This window comes from Akebia trifoliata, chromosome 3 (assembly GCF_017979445.1).
Source record: "Akebia trifoliata isolate Shusen 1 chromosome 3, ASM1797944v1, whole genome shotgun sequence".
Lineage (NCBI taxonomy): Eukaryota > Viridiplantae > Streptophyta > Magnoliopsida > Ranunculales > Lardizabalaceae > Akebia > Akebia trifoliata.
This window is the reverse complement of record NC_141377.1, coordinates 38,201,517-38,224,780: the sequence shown is the minus strand read 5'-3', so window position 1 is coordinate 38,224,780 and position 23,264 is coordinate 38,201,517. Positions and strand designations below refer to the sequence as shown.

General features: G+C 36.0%; 1 protein-coding gene across 1 annotated transcript; it reads left to right on the top strand.

Annotated features, from left to right (window-relative positions):
* Positions 1-384: 384 nt before the first annotated feature.
* Positions 385-21,290, top strand: LOC147406785 (uncharacterized). Its single transcript, XM_086434999.1, has 13 exons — positions 385-753; positions 4,734-4,807; positions 5,031-5,114; positions 5,282-5,362; positions 6,194-6,274; positions 16,427-16,519; positions 17,741-17,920; positions 18,171-18,238; positions 18,357-18,408; positions 19,057-19,110; positions 19,202-19,294; positions 19,481-19,547; positions 20,877-21,290. The coding sequence occupies exons 1-13, from the start codon at positions 612-614 to the stop codon at positions 20,966-20,968; spliced, it is 1,161 nt and encodes a 386-aa protein (XP_086291125.1). The 5' UTR covers positions 385-611; the 3' UTR covers positions 20,969-21,290.
* The last annotated feature ends 1,974 nt before the right edge of the window (positions 21,291-23,264 follow it).

The window sequence follows — 23,264 nt, the reverse complement described above, 5'->3', positions numbered from 1 at the left end:
TTCCTCTTTTACCTCTTTAACCCTATAATCAAGTTATAGTTTTGCAAGACCTATTTTATTTTCTTTAGACTTCATCCCTTATAATTTTCTCTTTTACACTTATTTTATATTTTTTCATATATATTTTTTTTAATTTTAAATTTTTTTAATAATACTTTTCAATCTTTATTTTTTTATGTTTTACCCCTTATCCTAAGAGAGGAGGTCTGCCGTGGACATAGGCGATTGAGCAAACTCTAATCACCAAATAAGCTAGGGTGGAAGGGAAAAGTGTTTATGGATTTGGACCTAGGTATTATATTGGGTGTTTGATGGATCCCAAGTTAATTACCCAAAAATAGAGGGACTGCAAAACAAAAATCCCTTCTTAAGACAGGCTCCCTGAATCTCCGTCTCTCCCCACTCGAAGCGGAAGGCTGAAAATAATGAAGAAAGAGAGAAGAAAATAAAGAGACGGAAACGCTATTTGATTTGACGGTTAGTCAAGGATAGTGGAAACAGAAAGAAAGAGAGAGTTTGATTTTAATCTCTTTTTGTCTCTGTATTTATCTGAGAATTTTGCATCAAATCAAATTCTGCCCATCTCTCTCTCTCTGTGGTTTGTTGCCGCCATGGATAACCTCATCAACAAATTTCGTAACTTCGATGCCTACCCGAAGATCAACGAGGATTTCTACAGAAGAACTCTCTCTGGAGGTCTCATCACCCTCGCTTCTTCTATCTTCATGTTCTTGCTCTTTATCTCCGAGCTCAGTATGTTGATTCTCTCGCCACTTTTTTTTTTTTTTTTTCTTCTTCCGTTTTTTAAGGTTTTAGGGTTGAAAATTGAAATTGAACATTTTTTTCTTTATTTTAATTTTCATGTAATACTAAATTGAAATTTAAAACTATTGAAATCTGAAGTTAATCAATTATAATACGTTTGTCCCTTGTTTGATTCTTGATCTAATTTTGTGTTGGAAATTATAATTTGATTGTTTTATTGGTGATGTTTGTGCTGATGTCTTACTTGGTCAACGTCCTGTCATTTGTTAATCCTTTCAAAGGTGTTTAGTAATGTTTTTAGTAGTTACAAGGGAAAAATAATGAGTGGGGATTGATATCGGATTTCGTTGAGTTGAACTGGATTGTAGAATATGTCAACTGTTGCCCAATCACTGTAAAGTTGTAAAATCTTTCCTTGGGAAGGCCCCATTTGGCACGCACGAATGAATGCATCAAATTTTGGATTTATTGGTGCTTTTCTGGAGAAAAATAAGGCTCCAAAAGTGGAGTGGGATTTATTTCCCTCATTTTACTCATCTATGGTTCTGTTCGCACCTCCACATCAGCAAAGTGTGAATTGAGGTCAATCCAGCACGACTCTTAAGAAAATTGTGCTTGGTACTTTATGTACTCCAAATGACGATTGTCCTCTTGCTTGTTTCACTAAGTAAGATGTAGATGAATGATCGTAGCTCAGATGAAGATACGGAAATGGATGAGTGGCTAGACTAGGAAAGAAAAATCAGAAATGACCTCTTGTTTGGGAACCTAACACCGAATTTAATAGGTGATCAAGATCATCAAATTATAGGTGTTTTGGTCTTGTACAATGATGAGCATTGACGTCACTAGTGCTGATGAGGACATTTGGTGCAGGTTGAAGCATCTAAAATGAGGAGAAGTCTGAAAAGACGAGGTAGTGTGGAATGATTTGAAGTTGACAAACTAAGAGGGGATATAACCAATTGGGTTTGTGTCGCCGAGCCGATAAGGCTCGGATAACGGCGATCATGTTGCAAACTGCAATGTAACATTGTCATTCTGCCATTTTTTTTAGCTAAGTCAAAAAAAAATTATGTTGAGATATGACATATTGATTTTTTTTTGTTAGGTAAGGTTTTGCAGTTAGCTAAGTCAAAAAAAATTATGAACTTAGGTTCAAGGGAGTTTGAACTTAGGACATAGGAACAATACTCCACTTACCAATTTAGCTAAGTTGACACTTCCCACATCTTGATTTTTATCCACCATACTTCCACAGTATGTGTACACATTGTTAGGAATTCAACCAAAAATTCCCAATCTGTGAGAAACAAAAAAATAGAGAAAAAACACACGTTGAAAAAAGAAAGTAATCACACGTACAAGACAATATTTACGTGGTTCGGCAATTTGCCTATGTCCACGGAGTTGCAGGGATTTCCCTATAATCAAGAAGAATTACAAAGTGCGGATCAAGTCCCAAAACGACAATCAAGATCTTAAAAAACCCTAATCACCAAAAACGGCTCCTATATACTCCACACAGGATTCATAATACCACACAAACATTATTTGGGGCAGGTCGGGTCGTCGACCAGATCAAACATAACTAGGCTCTACAAAGCCCAACACACATGTGCGCATGTGTGGTGGTCAACAGATTTATGATTTTGGAGGGCTAACAAGGTAGATGATAGATAATGTTTTGAGTGTAAATCAGATGTGACAAGGTATCCGGGGGCTATATTCAAAATGAATGTGGTTGCCAAAAGAGGATTATGATTCTGATTAAATAGCTAAGTTGAGTTAGGATTTGATGGTTTCAAAACAAGAGTTATGGAAAACAAGAAAACTAAAGCACTGAAGTACTTACCAGTGGTGACCCGGTGTAATAGTTTAAAAAGTTCAGTTTTATTTTTTTTTTATAACTGGGTATCCCTATAGACAGTGGACCCGGTCCGTATTTGGGCTTTGCCAAGTCCATAGGCCATGGTCTTGTCCAAGGACTAGTCCTGGGACACATGCAACACCCGCACATCACATGCACCAAGTAAGTGAGGGTGCACCCTCACGGGTGACCCGTGAGGAATTAATGCTCATATTGGGTATCAAACTCACAACCTACAGACATTAATTGCTTATCGGTCCGAAATTTTCATTGTGCCAACCCCTCGGGGTTAAAAAAATGTTGGCTCATCTAAGCAGAATGTATAGAAAAATTTATACAATACTGAAAAGGAAATATTTCATTTATGGTGCTTACCTGATATTGCACATTGTCCACCAAGGAAGTAAATGGGCTACTATCACTATTGGATGGTGCCAATCCATCTAAATCCCTCCGCCCATTCCACCTCCATCACAAGCAAGCACAAAAATAAAACAGCCAAGAGATAAGATAACTATTAGAAACTGTCCAACCATTGTGCCTGATGGGGCGGTTTTCTTGGAACTGAACTATCGTTAAAATAATTCATAAAAAGTAGCTTTATGCTTAGTCCATGGCTGCATGGATATTAGAGGTTGTCCATCGTGGTTTTCCTGTATAAGGAAACCTAAATGTTGGAATGTTATCTTTTCCATATGTTTCTTCATTTACTTGTATTAGTTTACAATATCATACTTATTTTTTGAAGAAAACAAATACGGTTCTTTTGGTGAAGTGGCTGTGGAGGTTTGGCGAGGAGAGAAGAAGTTTGTGGAGGAAAGTCATAAAAGTGAAGTACGGGGAGAAAGATTGGGGTGGGAGAACGGCGAGGCCAAGACTTCCTTCGGTTGTAGTTTTTGGAGAGGAGTTCTAAGAGTTCCCCAGTTGTTCAACAAGGGGATTAGCTGCAAGTTGGGGAAAAGATATAGAATAAGATTTTGGGAGGACAGATGGTGCAACAACTCGGCTATTCTCTACAGTTTCCCCTCATGCAACTTCTACAAAAAAGAACTTTGCGGTTTAGGACGGTGGGTGTGAATTGTCTCGGGATCTGGGCTTTAGGAGGAATTCCAACGACTTAGAAATCAATGAGGTGGCTTCACTTTCAGAATTTATCTCTTCTTACTCTATCATGAAAAATGAGAAGGATTGAAGAGAGTGGATAGGGAGTAAGGACAAAAAGTTCACTGTTCGTTCCTTTCACAAATTCCTTTTGCCTTCTTACGCCCTCTCCATCTTAGAGCATGCAATTTGGTCTCCTTTAGTTCCTTCTAAAGTCGTGTTCTTTGCTTGGACCGCTCCCCTTAATAGTCCTTACCCTTGATAATCTTATAAAACGTCCTATCCTACCCTGAATTTTTGTCCTCTTTGCAAGCGCAATGGGGAGATTGGAAATCAATTATTCTTACATTGTCCCTTCTCTGCTTCTATTTGGGCTTTCTTTCTTGCTCGGTTTCAGTTGGATTGGGTTTAGTCTGATTCAATCCTTTCTCTTCCTTGGGTGGACTCTTAACTATTTCTCCAAAAGGAAAAGATACTTGTGGGCTTTTCTTACTTTTTCCATGTGTGCCATGTGTTAGGGGATTTAGAAAGAGAGAAACCAGAGAGTGTTCCAAGGGAAGGACAAGAACACTCAGGAGTTAGCTCTGGATATCTTGGACTTATTTGCACCTTTTGGTGCAAATAGAGCAAAGAGTTCGAGGGAATATTTTTTGAAGACTTTGCTTCAAGTGGGAGGCTCTTTGTAGTGTGTAGCATGGTTGTTTTTTGGGGTTCTTTTGGCCTTGCGGTTTTTTCTTTTGCTCTTTGCTTGTATAGCATGGTTTTTTCTTTTGCTTTTTTCTGCTTTGTTTGTATGGGGGGGGGCACCTCGGCCTCTTTTCTCCTTTCTTCCATAAATTATTACACTTATCAAAAAAATCTCTTGAGTGTGGTTGATATTAGCTTGCTAAAGATAACATACTTTAAATAAATGGAAAATGAGAGCTTGGCCTTTTTTTATTGAACTTCAAGTTGAACTTGTTTATCCATTAACATGTGCCTTGCCACTCAATTGCAGGATTATATCTTCGTGCAGTTACTGAAACAAAGCTTGTAGTAGATACCTTGAGAGGAGAAACTCTTCGGATCAATGTAATATCCTTTTTCGCTGTAGATATATCAACAGTGGCTTTCAAATATTTTTTCTATAACCAATCATATGTTTATAGTAAAATTCTTTTAGATAACGAAAATCCCTTTAGATTTCGAATCTTAATAGTTTGTGAGAATCCTGATTCTGATTCTTCAATATTCAATTTATGATCCATTTAATATGATTAATTTTGCATTTTTTTGGTTTACGTTTGAATTGCAGTTTGATGTCACTTTTCCCGCTCTTCCCTGTTCCATTCTGAGCCTTGATGCCTTGGATATTAGTGGGGAGCAGCATCTTGATGTGGTATGTGCCTTAAAAATTGGCATCTCGTTATCTTCTGCATGATGCTCATGTTTATGTTAATCCACATTTTCTCATCACTTCACCTCACTTTGTCCAGTTTTTTCTTGAATTGGGTGTGGTTCTCTCTTGAAGATTGATTTTATGCTGATGTCTTATTATACTTGCAGAGACATAATATCATCAAGAAAAGAATAGATGTCCATGGCAACGTAATTGAGAGTAGGCAGGATGGAATTGGTGCACCTAAGGTTAGTGACGTGATATTTCTCTCAGTCCTTTTCTTAAGACAAAGAAGCTTGCCTGACTAATTTCAAGTCTACATTTGACATTGAACCTTAAAGTAATGTTGGTTATGATAAGGAAGTTCTCTATCTATTAGAAACTTGAAAACTCAAGTTGACTCAGAAGACAGTCGAGCAGAGTTAACTCGGAAACTTGGATCTACTCGAATATTTAACTTTTATTATTAATAGCATGTTATTTAGTTGAGTAGGACTTTAGAAGCTGGCAATATAAAAATTATGTAAGTATGATGTCAATGCAATAAACCAACATAATGTATAAATTTTATCTAATTACTATTTCGATCTCATATAAAGTACTATTTCACAAAATTAAATATAAATAACATGTTAAGTAAAAAGAGAATAAATTTTCACAAAAAAGAAAGAAAGATCAAGGATTGGTAGGTAAACCTCTCTCTCTTAGAAAACTGAAAAACAAGCAATTGAAGATGGATATTTCCTTTGTATTCTGAAAGATGAAAAGAGCTAAGTATAACAAGAAGCTTAGATGCTGATGGTCTGATTTGCTCTCATTCTTTGCTATGCTATTTCCAGTATGTGAAGTCAGGAAAATATTGATTTTCAGCAGGTAGTGCACACCATTTTAAGTCACCAAAACTGCATTCTGGCTTGATTTCCCTTTATTTTCATTTTATATGGTTTCCATGTGCTCAAAGTATCTTGCTTGACGATGGGTGTAATAAAAAGTTAAAAACTGTATTCTTTGTTATTACTTTTGAACTTTATTTTGCTTCATTCTACTGCTAGTTCACTCATTATCCTCTTTTCACATAGATTGAGAAGCCTTTACAAAGACATGGAGGCAGGCTTGAACACAATGAGACATATTGTGGTTCATGTTATGGTGCAGAAGCGGTATGTTTTCCTGTCTTCCCTTCATCTATACTTGCTCTATCAAGCTCCAAATTCTGAGATGTGAGGAAAATTTGAATGGCTAACAAGTTGAGAATTTCCATCGATTATTTTTTCAACATTAATTAAAATCGGAGCAGAAACTAAACTATGAATTTAAATTATAAATATCCACAGAAAACTTGACAACACCTTTAAAAATAGGACTTAAGAAAATTTCAACCTGATAACTTAAACCCTTTAAGATAAACTTTTAACCATAATAATTACGTCTCATCCTTCAGTCACACATCAAACATGTCAAATCTATAATAAAATAACCCTAATTCCTCAATTACAGATTAAAAAAAAAAAAAAACTAGTTCAAAGCTTATACATTATACAATGAACAATGTTTGATACATCAACATTCACCAAGCTATTTCTTTGACCTTGTATTCACTGATGGCAACTGTAAGTCTTCAAGTCAAATCTGAAATGGTTAAAACAGGGTGAGCTGCAAAGACCAATAGATTTTACGTTTTCCTTTCTTTTAATTAAAGCAACAATTAAAAAAATGGATTTCACAACGAACGTTGTATATAATTATGAACAAATGTACAAAAATGCATATGATTATAAAGAACAATATGAAGCAATGAATAAGAAATATCACATGCAATGGTTTGATATTCACACCAACTCGACCTTGCTATCATTATCGATTTTCACACCAGCTCAGTCATACTCTCTATCCCAAAACGCAGGATCTTCCTCGAGAGATTCTAGGGTCACACCCAAGGACATTTTCCCTATATTTCTCCTTAGATACTTTTGCACATAGATCGTAGTCCCACACCCAAACATCAACTGCAACGTTCACCAACATAGCATTGATCACAACGTCAAAATGCATCAATCATGAGATCACATGATATTATATAAAAATACTTTTCAAAAAAATCTAAAACAAGTCAACTGTCACATCATTTTTTATTATTTATATAACTAAATTAAAGGAAAAGAAATCTACCTGAAATTTTTGTTCGAACTCATTCAATAGCTTTCAATTCTAGGCTCTTCCTTGTTCCTCGTTTTGAAGACAATCCCAATTACATGTTGTAGAAAAATTGAATTTATTGAGAATTCTTGGATGATCATTACAAATGCCCCAATAGTAGTATTTATAGACCAACTATCCTATTACAAGAATAATCTAGAACTTCAAGAATATTCTAGAATAATAAACCAACTATCCTATTATAGAACATTACAAGAATATTCTAGAAAGTTAAGAGTAATCAAGAATAATCAAGAAGAATATCCTATTTTCTTGATTCTATGAGATTAGATTTCCGGATTCTTCTACACTCCCCCTCAAGTTGGTGCATAGATGTCAATCATGCCCAACTTGCTTATCAGATGTTCAAAGTTAGGTCTAGCAAGCCCCTTAGTCAAGATGTCGGCTGTTTGCTGACTAGAAGGCACAAACGGCAAGCAAACAGTTCCAGCTTCAATTTTTTCCTTAATGAAATGTCGATCAATCTCAATGTGCTTCGTCCTATCATGCTGGACAGGATTGTGAGCAATACTTATTGCAGCCTTATTGTCGCAGTACAGCTTCAGAGGAAGTTCCACAGTCATCTTGAGTTCTTCGAGGATTCTGTATATCCACAATACCTCACAGATCCCTTGAGCCATTGCTCTAAACTCAGCCTCTGCGCTACTTCTGGCAACAACATTTTGCTTCTTGCTTCGCCAGGTAACCAAGTTTCCCCACAAAAAGGTGCAATACCCTGAAGTAGATCTCCTGTCATTCACTGAACCTGCCCAATCTGCATCAGTAAATACCTCAACACTCCTTTGATTTGTCTTTTTGAAAAACAGACCTTTTCCAGGAGTAGACTTTAAATATCTCAAAATTCGGTAGACCGCCTCGAGGTGTTCTTCATAAGGTGCGTGCATAAATTGACTAACAACACTGACAGAGAAGGCAATATCCGGTCGAGTATGAGATAAATAGATTAGTTTTCCAACCAATCTCTGGTATCTACCAGTATCAACAGGAACACTTCCCTCTTCCCAAAGCTTTACATTGGGATCCATGGGAGTCTCAGCCGGTCTGCAACCACTTAACCCGGTTTCCTTCAAAAGATCAAGAATATACTTTCGTTGAGAGACAACGATTCCTTTCCTTGAACGAGCAACTTCCATGCCAAGGAAATATCTTAGTGCTCCCAAATCCTTGATTTCGAATTCTAAAGCAAGGCTCTTCTTCAATCTCTCTATTTCGATCACATCATCACCTGTGAGAATAATATCATCAACATAAACTATTAGCACAACAACCTTTTCTTCATGAGAAAACTTGAAAAACAAGGTATGATCAGCTTGTCCTTGAGAATATCCTTGTTTTTTGACAGACTGTGTGAACTTCTCAAACCAAGCCCTTGGAGACTGTTTGAGACCATACAGGGATTTTTTTAGTTTGCATATTCTTGAGCCAAACTTCTCCTCAAAGCCCGGCGGACTATCCATGTACACTTTTTCCTCCAAGTCACCATTGAGGAAGGCATTCTTCACATCTAGTTGTTGCAAGGGCCAGTCCAGATTAGCAGCAATAGATAAAAGTACTCTCACCGTGTTTAATTTTGCAACAGGAGCAAAAGTCTCAGAATAATCAATGCCATATGTCTGGGTGAATCCCTTTGCCACCAACCTAGCCTTGTATCTTTCCACTGAACCATCAGAGTTGTACTTCACAGTGAAGACCCATTTACAACCCACAGTGGTCTTCCCAGCTGGCAATGCCTCAACACTCCAAGTATTGTTCTTCTCAAGAGCTTTCATCTCTTCAAGTACTGCTTCCTTCCACTTTGGAACCTTTAGAGCCTCCTGTACACTATTAGGAATTTCTACACTGGACAATTGAGAGGTAAAAGCAGCAAGAGATGATGACAATTTCGAGTATGATACAAATTTAGACAGTGGATGACTAGTATAAGATCTAACCCCTTTACGAAGAGCTATAGGAATGTCTAAATCAGAAGGCTTAGACTGACTGTTGGAAAGAGAAAGAGAATTACCTGTAACAGACTCAGATTGTTGATTCGTCCTTGGTTCAGAATCATGGTTGTGCTGTAGAGTCAATTCGTCTTTCCTTTTCTTATGATTCTTCTTCAAGTAAACAATCCCTTTCCAAGTTCGGTCACCATCCTTGAATCTATTATCATGTTGTGACATTATAGTAGGTTGTTCCTTATTTTCGGTTTCCAAAATTTGTTGTTCAGAATTCTGATTTTTAAATTGTTTTTCAAATGTAGGTCTAGACTCAGGGGAAACATCACTCATAATAGGAGGATTTTCAAGGAATGAATCTTGGCCATTTACTGTAGGTGCAGAGATACTAGACTCAGATTCTTGCAAGAGAAACACATCATCTGAGAGAAAAACATTGCCCGAGTTAAATGAATCTTCCTTAAAAATCTCCCCCTGAAGATGAATATCCTTAAAATATGGTTGTTTTTCAAAAAATGTAACATCCATTGTGACAAAACATTTTTTCGATATCGGGTCAAAACATTTATAGCCTTTCTGAGTTGGGGAGTAACCAATGAAGACACATTTTATAGCTCTGGGCTCAAGTTTTCCAATTTTTCGATGTTCATGAACAAAAACCGTACAACCAAATATTTTTAGAGGTAGATCAGCAGAAAGTCTAGTAGTTGGAAAACAATTTGTGAAAACTTGGAAAGGAGTTCGAAATTGTAAAACTTTGGAGGGCATTCTGTTTATTAAGTACGCAGCAGTTAAAACAGCCTCTCCCCATAGATACTTGGGAACTTTAGTTGTAAAAAGTAATGCACGAGCCACCTCCAACAGATGTTTATTTTTTCTTTCTGCAACACCATTCTGTTGGGGTGTATCGATGCAAGAACTGTGATGAATTATTCCTTTTTCAAGAAAAAAATTTCCCAAGGTCGTGTTAAATTACTCTTTCCCATTATCACTCCTGAAAACTTGTATGTTAGTTTGAAATTGAGTCTGCACCATATTGTAAAAATTTTTAAAAACGCGTTCGGCCTCTGATTTTTCTTTCAATAAATACACCCAGCAGAGTCGAGTATGATCATCCGTAAATGTGATGAACCATCTCTTGCTAGAAGGTGTACTTATCTTATTAGGACCCCAAACATCACTGTGAATAATAGTGAAAGGTTTTGATGGTTTATATGGTTGTGAAGGAAAAGATGTACGGTGGTGTTTTGCAAATTCACATATTTCACAATGAAACATAGATGGATCTTTATTGCCAAACAACTTAGGAAATAAATGTTTTAAATATTTGAAACTTGGATGACCTAATCTTAAATGCCATAACATAATATTATTATTGGAAACAGAAATAGATTCAAAGCAGGAACTTATTTGTTGAGATTGTCGCCTCGATTCAGATCCATCATCAAGGAAGTAGAGTCATCCACTCTGTTTAGCACTGCCAATCATCCTCCCAGAGGTTAAATCCTGGAACACACAATGAGTTGGGAAAAAATTAGTTTGACAATTTTGATCACGGGCTAGCTTGCTGACAGACAAAAGATTACAGGAAAGTTTGGGAACGTGAAGAACATCGTGAAGAGTGAGTGATGGAGATACTATAATAGAACCTTTTCCTGCAATGGCTGAAAGAGAGCCATCTGCAATCTTAATTTTCTGATTACCTGCATAAGGATTATACGAAGAAAAAAGATTTGACAACCCTGTCATATGATCGGTTGCACCTGAATCGATGATCCAGGTGCGATCAGGGTTGACACCAATGAGAGCTGTTTTCAGGTAATTACCTTTTTGAGCCAAAGAACAAGTAGGATTTTTCTGAGACTCGAGAATCTTGTACAGTTGGTCTATCTGCTCCTTGGTGAAAGGAAACGAATTTGAAGAAGACTGCTGCTCTTGATCCGAGACACTGGCCTGAAGTGCACGCCCCGCTCCACCAGACTTCTTCTTCCAGTTTTGAGGCTTGCCATGAATTTTCCAACAGGTTTCCCGTATGTGCCACGGACGTTTGCAGTGATCGCACTACGGCCGTTCAGAACGTTTACCATCCTTCTTCACCTCCTCCTGAAAATCTCGAGTTACAAGGGCAGAACTTTCTACTTCCGAGTTAGTAGTACTAGGAACCGATTTGTTGTTAAGCATCACACTCTGCCGTGCTTCTTCTCTCCGAACATCTGAGAAGGCCTCACGAATTGTTGGCAGAAGAGTTTTCCCTAAAATTCGGCCCCGCACCTCGTCTAATTCTTTGTTAAGTCCTGCTAAGAACATAAATACACGATCATTCTCCTGTCGTTTCATGAACCGGACACTATCATTCGCACACTCCCAGACATCATCATAACAGAGGTCTAACTCCTGCCACAATGTCATCAACTCGTGGTAGTAGGAGGTTACATCTTGGTCACCCTGTTTCGCGTGCCAAAGTTTGGATTTTAAACCAAAAATCTGCGAAGAATTTTCTAGATCGGAATACGTATCCCTGACTGCTTCCCAAACATCTTTGGCCGTCGGCAGGAACATGAAGGGCTTGCCAATTGCGGGTTCCATTGAGTTCACTAACCACGCAATAATCAAAGAATTTTCTGATTTCCAGGTCTTGAGAGTCGAATCTACATCGGCAGGTTTTGTCACTTCTCCTGTCAGATATCCAAGCTTCCCCTTGCCTTCCAAAATCAAACGAACGATTTGCGACCATTCCGTGTAGTTTTTTCCATTTAGACGGTGGATATTTAATTGGAACGAATTCGTGGACCCTTCTGAACCACTAAATGAGATGGAGGAGTTCAGGTTCGGACTTGTGGTGCTTTCCCCTGACACCACTGAGTCCTTACTAGTCGCACCGGTTAAAGCCGTCTTCCACGGATTTTGACCCGCCATAGGTAATCCCTAGATCAGAACCTAGTGCTCTGATACCATGTAGAAAAATTAAATTTATTGAGAATTCTTGGATGATCATTACAAATGCCCCAATAGTGGTATTTATAGACCAACTATCCTATTACAAGAATAATCTAGAACTTCAAGAATATTCTAGAATAATAAACCAACTATCCTATTGTAGAACATTACAAGAATATTCTAGAAAGTTAAGAGTAATCAAGAAGAATATCCTATTTTCTTGATTCTATGAGATCAGATTTCCGGATTCTTCTACACATGCATAATCAAAATATCATTGTAACTTTGTATACAAACCATTAATCATGTTAATCTCCATTTATACCTTATCGTTGCCTACGTGCAACCTCTTCCATCAAGTATTCTATACACTTAATACTATTACTACTAATTGCTTTACATTTTAAATTATCTACTCTTGCTATCATCTTTTATCAAGGCAACTTTTTCTTGTCTTTTTATTCCAATCCAACAATTCAAAGCCGAATAGAACCCTTTTAAATCCTATTATTAAGAAAATTTAATTTGTAATACAATTTTATTACTATCCTTTTTACAATAAACAAGCATTAGCCAATAGTGTGATTAAATTAACCTAAATTCCAATAGACAACTCCCCTCGTGTTAGAACTCAAACAAATACAATTTCAAAATCCCCAACATAAATCCTTCAAAGTTTCCTACAGCACAACTAACTAAACATCACATCACTTAACTAATTACTCAATGTACACCACTCTCAATAATCCCTTGATTCCCTTTGCATAACTCAAATCTCCATATTAACCTCATACAAAATTGCTAACCATATATTGCAGCTTGACATTTGCACAAACATTTTAAAATACCGATCAAAACTTTAAAACCTCATTAGAAAGAATTTTTTTGATCATTTTATTTTATTTTTCTTTTTAAGTATTTTCTCACACTTTGTGATCAAAGTCTAGAAGCACTCAAACTAACCAAAATTATCATTCAAACCTTTCAAAACCCCAATATCCATCAAGATCATCCATGTTGTTAAAAGATCCCACACCATTAAACCCAAAACAGAATTAATGGTTACTAAATCCAAATTAAAACATAGAACTTAAATAAAAACCAAACCCACTCATGATGGAAGATCGGTTACATTTTTTTCACCTTTTTGATGACTAAACCCAGATCATGCTTAGATCCTTTTCTTTTTCTTCGACCCTTTTTATTATTGGTTCTGTTTTGGAAATAGCCACATACATTACAATCCCCAAACGACCTCCCTTCGATCTCCTCTCTCTTGGCCTCCTTCACTTCATTTTCGCCTCCTCCCCCATCTTCTCTTGTTTGTCCTCTTTTATCCAGAGAATAGGGTTTTGAAATCCATTCTTAAGTTTTTAAAATGGTGACATCTCCTTGATCTTGGTCCCTCATGAGAGACTAACATTAACAGACATAAACACCCTTATCTTTAACCTTCTTTCTAAAAATTCTTTTATATTTCTTTCATTTTATTTTCTAATAGTTCTAATGAAAAACTAATAAGATTACCAAAATGCCCTCTCTTTCATTCTCAAGCTTGAAACGTTGACTTTGATCTTCAATTAAAATATTATTGTAACAATTAAATATTCTTGTCACTATTATCCATGTCATTTTTATTTTTCGATACACTTGAAGCCTCAATTTAAACATACACTTCTAAAAAAAATGAGTTATTACATACTTGCTCTCATAAATTATAAAATGACTAATATTTAAGCTTACAGTGAATATGTATTGCTCTATGGTAAAGTAGTGGAGTCGGTCACTGACTTGGGCTGTCAAACTTGTCAAACACAAAGACGGGATTTGTGGATATGGAAGAATAATTCAGTTTATGTAGAAAATCAATCGTGGTGTATAATAATTGGGATTTAGTGGGATATAGCATGTTTTTATGTGGCAAGAATCTAAATTATGCAATTTTACAACCATGACATTTTTCTATCAAACATCTTATTTCTGCTTCATATGTTGCCTGGATACTTCAAAATGTCATAGCAGATATTTCCCTTCAGTGCAAATGTTGTATGTACACCGTATGGATCCCATTTGTTTTTATTTTTTATTTTTAATTATCTGGGTCTGACAGATCACATCTGAATCCACTGAGTGTTGAATCTGGCACATGTAGGATACAACTGACATTTAGCTCTTTAGACCTATTCTTTGTGTGCTCCTCTATATTAAGCTCATAAGAGATGAAGCATTACTACGCAATATATGATTTTTTTGGGCTTCCTAAGGAAGTACTGCGTACTAAACTACTTTTTGTGGGTCTCATTAATAATATACATAGAAAAAACACATTATTATATATGAATCACGGTCATATGAACCAAACATGCACGTAACATCCAAGTAATCCCAAATTTTCTCCATTTCAGAACATTAGCTGCAATTACAGAGATATCAAAACCAAGATCCCTATAATTTACCACATTACAGCCCTAAAACACATGAATGGTCCACTTGTTTCTTTTTCCTGCTACATTTTCTTCTGAGCTTTACCACCCATGTTGCTGTCTACCTCATTTGTCCATTTGAAATGAGTTTTGCATGTTTCTTTAAAAGGAAAAATGCCATCTACATTCATATTCCTAGAATCGATGCGTTACAAAGCATTTAGATTTATAAAATAAGTAAATAAATATTTAGCAACGCCTGACGTATCAGATAATAGACAATTAAAACCCATTAATTGGATAAACATCATACATCAACCAGCTAAAAACCCATTAACTACGTTGAAAATCTCATTTCAAACCATTGAAATACCATTAATTGAGAAATCATGTCAACCACTAATAAGTAATAAACAGTTAATCAAACCATTAATTGATAAACATAGCTTATCAAACAACTGAACTGTTATTAATTGAAAAAATGATCACCCAACAGATCAGCCATTAATCAGAAAAAAAAAGTAACCGATCAGCCATCTAAAACCTATAGTTGGAAAAAAAATCACATATCAACCAATTGATCGGCTTTTAATTGGATGATAAATGGTTAATTAACCATAAATCGAAGTAAAAGAAAATCTCAGGTCAACCATCTAAAACCTATTTATGGGATTAAAACATCATAGATCAACCATAACTCTGATAAACAATTCATCAACCATTGTTCGGATAAACTTCAAAAGATCAGACAAGTATTGAAGCATGAATGACCACTAATAAAAATAGAAGACAAAGATCAGTTAAATGAAACTCATTTGGCTCATTTGGCTGATTAAACATAAAAAATGATCCATAATAAATATGATTAATCAAATTAATGAGGACACACCTTGTCTAATTGGAGAGAGAAGGAGATTAACCGTGATATCTTTAATAAAATACACCAAAAGGGCGAAGGTGACATCCAATGGCGATGGTGATGAGGATGACGATGTATGCAGTTGTGGAGGGGGTGATGACCAGATCCGTTGAAAAGAAATGGGTTTTGGGGAAGGTTATAGAGATGGAAGCATTTTGGATATTACCTAAATTTGGCAGGGAAAAAAGCCATCTTTTAGGTGTTTTATACTTCCTGTGGAAGTGGGATGTTGGTAACGGGTTTGAGCTGCTTCTTGATTTTGTCTGCTTCTCGCTTCTTTAATCAAATGGTAATTTGAATCACATAAGTGCTTTTCAGTGTTACAAAGCATGCCTCTAGCAAACCCAAAAGGGTACATAAGGTTTCAATTGCAAACATTAAAATTCGGGAAGATATTACAGGCACTTTCTTTTTTGACAAATCTAGATATATCATGTGTTTTTTCCTTGGCATTACTGACTATCGTTTTCCTTTTCTGATTTTATTATTATTTATTTTTTTTTTTTTTGATGGGTAAGCTGGAGTTGCACCCATGACCTCATAGTTGAGGTTGCAATATGTCAGCCAACTAAGCAATGGGTCTAAGCACTTCTGGTTTTAATGTTGATTAGCTTATTGGAATAAATTCTTTCTGTGATCATGAAAATTGAAAATTATTTTAAATATATGGAAGAAACTGTACAAATGGATCTGCTTATCAAGTAGACTGGGGACGGTCTGTCTGGTGGTTTGTATCCATCTTTGAGAACTTGACACCCTCACATCACATGTATCTCTCTAATTAGAGTATTGTTCTTCTATTTCTGGTCATGAGGTGGCTATATTTTTCTTCCAAGAGAAAGCGTTGATATAAACTTAGTTATTTACTTTATTTTCCAGTCGGATGGAGATTGCTGTAATTCATGTGAAGAAGTCCGTGAAGCATATCGAAAGAAAGGTTGGGGGGTGTCAAATCCGGATTCGATTGATCAGGTTTGTAAGTGTGTAATCCATTATTCTCTTTTCGTTTTCTCTTGGGAGGAATGAGATATGTTTTACTATTGACTTTTGTTTAGGTCAGGAGAGGCAATATTTTCGATGCCAAATTTCTTGTTTTGCCGTGTAGGGAAGTGTAATTGTATTTCTCACCGATAAAAAAAAAAAAAGGAAATTGTATTTCTAATTAAATTCAATAATGGATTCTGATTATCTGAGGGATGGAAATATCCCACCTTCTGGAAATTTCAGGATGTTTTTATAAACACCGAAACAACATTTTGATGTAAGTCTTATTAATAGATTTGATGTGTTATGCATGCTGCCAATTTCCATAATCAGAATTCCCAAACCAAGTTTTCAGAGATTCCTGTGGATTTCATCATGATGGATGCATTCACTAGGAGATGGGGTGAACTTAATCCCCACCTTTCGGGTGAGACTAATCCCATGGTCACAGGATTAGCAAAAAAAAAAAAAGATTGGTGAACTTAATCTATTAAAAGATGACGCAGACACAAGTGACCTGGTTTACAGATCCCAATACTTGATCACAAAACAAGAAGTCATTTAACATGGCTGTAACCATTATCTCCCTTTAGTTGTTGCAAACTTTTAAGTTTTTAACCATGGTGTTAAATTTTGGCATATTTCCATGAAGAAATGTTCCAAACTGTTTCCTTTTAAAAGGGGGTCGAAGCATAATGCTAGTAAGATTTTTGTCTAATTTTTTGAATTTTATATGTAGAACTTATATGAAAATAAATTCATAATTATGAATGATGTATAAGACACGTTTCCATTACATGTAGTTTTCAATAATTACTATTATTTTTTGGAACTAGAATCACCCTTGTGGTTGAACCAGCAGATTATCCCACCAAGATGATACAGGTGGACATCTATCTGCTGCTTCTCTTAAAATGCAGTTTTAAATCGGAAAATATTTGAACCGGACGACTGCTCATCTATTCTACTTGGAGCATTTCAACTGTTAAAAATCTATCCTGTTTGAACTGTGACAACTCAATTGAAGGTGAAAAACTTAAATTTGTATAAATTTTGGCTAAATGCTGTTTTCTAGCTACTTTGCAAGAATGATGAACCTTTCATATCTTTATTAAATAATTGGTGGTAAATCTTGATTTATGAATTGCAAATTCTCAACATGAATTCGGTTAACTAATTGTCTTTCTGACGACTGACTTGACATTTTAGTGCAAAAGAGAAGGTTTCCTCCAAAAGATTAAAGATGAAGAAGGTGAAGGATGCAATTTTTATGGAACCTTGGAAGTTAATAAGGTGGCTGGAAATTTTCATTTTGCCCCTGGGAAAAGCTTCCAACAGTCAAATGTTCACGTACATGATTTGCTGGCTTTTCAAAAGGATAGTTTCAATGTAAGATGCAATGCTGGTGCATGAAATTCTTAATGTAGCATAAAAACATTTGTAATGGTATTTGCATTTTTTTTTCCTCTTTGGTGCTAAAGGGTGGGGGGGAGGGGGGGGACTTGGTTGCAGTACACAATACCTAACAATGGAGCTGTGGGTCCCACCCCTTATTCTATTAAAATTTTCATTTTCTATTGATATTTATTTATGTCCTATTAAACAACCTTTTCATTTTTTCTTTTTTCCATGATGTCAGATTAGTCACAAAATCAATAGATTGGCCTTTGGAGAATACTTCCCTGGTGTTGTAAATCCTCTTGATGGGTAATTATCTCTTACTATCCTAGTTGTCGTTTATTCAAGGAAATGTATGGATCCTTGTTCTCAGGCAGTTATGATCTTGTGTATATTGTGATTCACTTTTGAGTGCTAAATCATTCAGGGTGCAATGGGTGCACAATACACCACATGGGATGTACCAGTATTTTATAAAGGTTAGTCTTTCTTTAGGGCATTGTCTGTGAACTATGTTTTGTTTTTATTCACCGTTCTCTAAGAATGGAAGCTGAGACATCATATTTATGATCTCAATGAGTTTCTTTTAATATGTTCATGACACGATACTGTGCATGATAGTGAGAAGATGCTTTTGATGCTGGACAATAAACTTGAAGAATACCCCTGTTAAAAAGCCATTAGAAACTTCTCTATCAATGACCTTTATAACATTTTTGTACCTTTCTTCTCTTCTTATGTTTCCCATTTCTTTCCGTTTATTGTAGTTCTGTTACAACATGACTACAATAATCCATTATATCAACTTATATAATAGCCTGTGTTTGCATACTTTGGCAGGAAAAACTAGCTCAAGTCTTTTACACTTAATTACTGTAATGATTATTTGCCATTGTGCATTGAATACACATATGCTATCATGGTCATTGGCAGATCTATGGGAAACATTGGATATTATTACTAGATTTATGGGATCACATACAAATTAGGGATGAAAAACATTGGGTCCACTTTTGATCGATTTTCTTTTCTTTCTTTTCCTTTCTTTTTTTCTTTTTTGTGTATCAGGAATTTGATGAATGTAATTAACAACTTTTTCAGAACCGTTTTTTCTGACTAATTTATAGGTGGTACCTACAGTATACACTGACATAAGTGGGCACACTATCCAGTCAAATCAGGTGTGTTGACATGCTAAAGTTACATGTCTCTAATTATTTTTCCTTATTTCTCTAACCATGACTTTAGATGCATTACCGTTGGCTTGTCTAGTTTTCTGTAACAGAGCATTTTAGGACTGCTGAATTTGGTCGCCCTCAGGCTCTTCCTGGAGTTTTTTTCTTTTATGACCTCTCTCCAATTAAGGTGGGTGAACCTTGATGTATTTGTTGGCTTAAACTTTTTTTTTTTTTTTTTTTGTGTATTGTTATAATTGTGTATAATTGATAATATGAAAATGTAAATTATTTCTATAAATTATTGAAGGATTTATCCAAATAAATTGCTATACATTGAAACTATGTTACTTTCTTACATGACTGCCTATTGCAGGTGACTTTCACAGAGCAACACGTTTCATTCTTGCACTTTCTGACGAATGTTTGTGCTATAGTGGGAGGTAATATTATCTTTCTTTTCTTTTCTTCTTAATAGAACAGAGATAGTCCTGTGACTCTATGCATCAATATATGGAACTATTTATTTTATATCTTAGTCACAGACATCCCTGAAAGCCCAGCCAAGAAATCTCGTGCTAATATTGGAAATTATGTTGCTACATAATTAAGTTAGATAATTGAGCATATGATCCCTCTCTTGAGGAGGGGATGCTCTAATAGGCTTTGAATTGGTTTGGATCTTTTTGTCAAATATGGACCAACTGGATGACAGATGTTCCCTAGAAACAAACAAGCAAGATATATGTTCAATGCTGGTTTTAAATTACTTTCTATTAGCTGCCTTTTTTTGTGTGGAAAATAATGGCATCCCATTATTATGTCAATTTTGTGTTCATAATGATCATTATTTTCACAATTGATGGGCATCTTATAACAAAGTCATACAAACATTTCAATGTCGCAAAAGTAAATAAATGAATAAAAGGTTTCAAACTTGTTTAACAGCCGTTATTATCGTTTGTGACCTTGGTTGGCCCAACAAGGTCAAAATGGTTATATTTAGTGGTGGGATCCACATGGCCTGCAATGGTATGATACCACATGTTAGGTGATGTAGTTAGTATAAACCTAGGGTGTCCTGCAGAGTTTATTTCAACATGGATCCAATGCAATTAACAGGATGTCAATCAAAGTTATGTGGAGGAAATAGCGGCCCAGTATGATTGGCTTCAACTTTTGATGTTCCCTTTTGGAAATCGCTGGGAGAGGTGCTTGCTCACCCCCGCGCCAAGGTCAACACCAAGGCCATCACCAGGCCTCATTGGACATGTGTGCCTCACAATGGGCTACTCAGTGCTCTTAGGCCGGGTAGTTTCCTATCCCATGGCACTATGGCCAGCTATGGTCAATGTTGTACATTGGAACACTTGAGTTAGACCTGATATGGCACTTTGACGTTAGGTACCCGATATTTCTCATTTTCCCCTCGAGTTGCCTTGATACACTTGGGCTATGGCCCAAGGACACTATTGTGGGTGTTGGGGTCTCAACATAGATTGCGCCCTTAAACATTTTCTAAAGCATTGTACCAGGTAGCAGATGCACACAGGTGTACTCAAGGCTTGCATTAGTTGTTGAGCTGTGACATGCATTGCACAGCCACAGTCCTCCCCTGTCAAAATCTATCGGACCTTATTATTACCTTGGAAGTTAGGCCAAGTCAGACAAATAAATTTGAAGCTTAGTATGGATCTTATGGACAACTGGAATCCTATTTTGATTTGCCTCTGTTAAATGTTCAAACATTCTCTTCCTTTGTTTTTGTTCAGGTGTGTTCACAGTTTCTGGAATATTAGACTCATTCATCTACCATGGTCAAAGGGCAATAAAGAAAAAAATGGAAATTGGCAAGTTCAGTTGACATTTCGATCGTTGGGCAAATATGGCTTTGGTCTTCTAGTTGGTTTGTGAGCCAATGTGTTTTGGTCGGAGGGTTGACTGATGGGAGAAAAATCTGATTGAATAGTCTTTCTCATGAGAGATGGTGGGGTTCTTTGTTCACAAATCGCAACTGATTTTTATATCATGAAACAAGTTTGATTATTTAACGAGGTTATTCTCTTTCTTGCGGTTTCAGTTTCTTTTCTTCCACCTTTGTTATTGGTTTTATCGGCTCTCTTCTGTAATCAAACAGTAATATGAAAATATGTTAATAAAGTGGAATTTTATGTTGTTCTCGATAATGCAGGTTCAAATTTCTCTTGAGACCTTATGTTATCCATGATTTTAGAGGTGACTAATTGCACTTAATTGTGATAAGAGCGAGGTAGATTCATGGAGAAAAGAACATGTAAATTCTTCATAGAAGTAGCTTTTTGTTGAAAAGAAGTCTATCAAAATCAAATAATTCATATAAATGAAAAACCTACATATAAATGACTTGTCTCTCTTCCTCTATATTATATGATGGTAGATGGTTTGTCTCCTTGTAAGGGTCATTAATATCATTCATAAGTAATCTAGTTTATGAAATTTACATTTTATTAAATGATCTTTCCAGCTTTTGAATACCAGAAAACACGTCTAAGCATGGTTGCCAAACACCCAATCATAATTTTTAGAGTCGAGATAAACTGACTCGAAATTCATTCGTTGATGTGGCATGTGCACAGAACCATAGATCTTTTCTCTTAAAAGTTTTTTTTTTTTTAATGGTGGGGGTAGTGCTTTTATAGAAGTTTTACCATTAAAAGCACCACTTCATTAAACGAGACCTAAAATCTCACTCTTCGTATAAAGTTGAGATTCTTTATACCATCAACAAATGTGTACACCCTTCGGGCAGTAAAGCAAGGCAACTTCTTTCCACCCTCAAAAGGAATCTTAAATTCTCTGCAATCAAACAGACCCTAAATGGAATTTTCACACTTGATTGGTTGCGTCATTTAGATAAAACTTATATGTAGGAATCTTAATATTACGTAGTGATCAAGAAATTAGATTATGGTACAAAGACAAACTTAAGATGAAAAGACTGGGGGTCCAACTCCAGCTTTGTAAGGATTCCTGATGATGGTCCCTCAATAGATTTTGAGACTCGCTCTTTCATTTTATTTGGACGTCTGCACTTATCTTTCCATGTTGAGAAGAATAAGAATAAAGAGAAGTGATGGTGGCCTCCAAATTCCTTATCTTGATAGAGTAGATATAAATACATTAATGTTATTAAAGAAGGTAAAGGCATCAAGATATGGTTATTGTGTTCCCACCTTATCTTGGGGTCCTTTCCAGGATTCCTCTTTGTGTGGGTGTGCATGCCCCAGTGTGTGCCCACCCGTGTGTACACGGGCATATGGAATATGTCTCAAAATTTTGGAGGAACCCTCCTCGTTACAAGACACATGGCCTTTTGTATTTATTTCACCCCCCTTACTTTTTGCTTAATATTTGAGATACCTCCTTGAAAATGCCACGTGTAATTCAAAGGAGACGGTTCTATCAAAATTTTGAAGCAGTAGGGAAAAATGTGTCGTAGGGTAGCCCAGCCTTGATGATTTTGATGTGGCAACTTCTTTATCACAGAACAATGTCTATTAAGTAATTTCTTTTTCAGGCAAAGAAGTAGAACTCACGAAGTGTTGATTTGTATATCCACCAGTAGAGAAGTTGAGAAAGGTTGGGAAGAATTATTGGTTCACACCATTAGTTATGATTTTGTCTATCCTTTCTCCATATTTGGGGTTTCATTTGTGAGCCCATATGAATATCATGTGTAATGATCCAATCGTGCGATGAATTATTTATACAGTGAACTGCTTACAAATTTTTAATCCATTATTTTTGTTAGGGGGACTTATGATAATTGTTATGGTAGAACTGATTCTATTTTTTAGAATTGATTATGCCATAAACAATTGTCATTTGAAGAATATTACCAAACAATTGAAAATAGGGAAGCCCAGGCCTAAAGAGAGCCAAACATTTTTCAATATATGGTCTATAAATTTCGGAATGGATTGATTTTTTGTGAGGATGATCTCTATGGTGAAAAGATCATCCTTACAAAAAAATCAGCCCATTCTGAAACTTCTAACCCCAATTTACAAGTTGAAGAATCGTGGTCTGTCAATTATTTGTAAACCACTTTTGAAAGGGTTAGAAGTTTCAGAATGGGCTGTTTTTTTTTGTGAGGATAATCTCCTCACAATAGAGATCAT

What these genes read in the sequence shown, in the direction of transcription:
- LOC147406785 (XM_086434999.1), top strand. Translation starts at nt 612, where the DNA reads ATGGATAACCTCATCAACAAATTTCGTAACTTCGATGCCTACCCGAAG. An exon ending in GAGAAACTCTTCGGATCAAT is followed by an intron (nt 4,808 to 5,030) that starts GTAATATCCTTT and finishes TTTGAATTGCAG; the next exon opens with TTTGATGTCACTTTTCCCGC. An exon ending in TGTACCAGTATTTTATAAAG is followed by an intron (nt 18,409 to 19,056) that starts GTTAGTCTTTCT and finishes ACTAATTTATAG; the next exon opens with GTGGTACCTACAGTATACAC.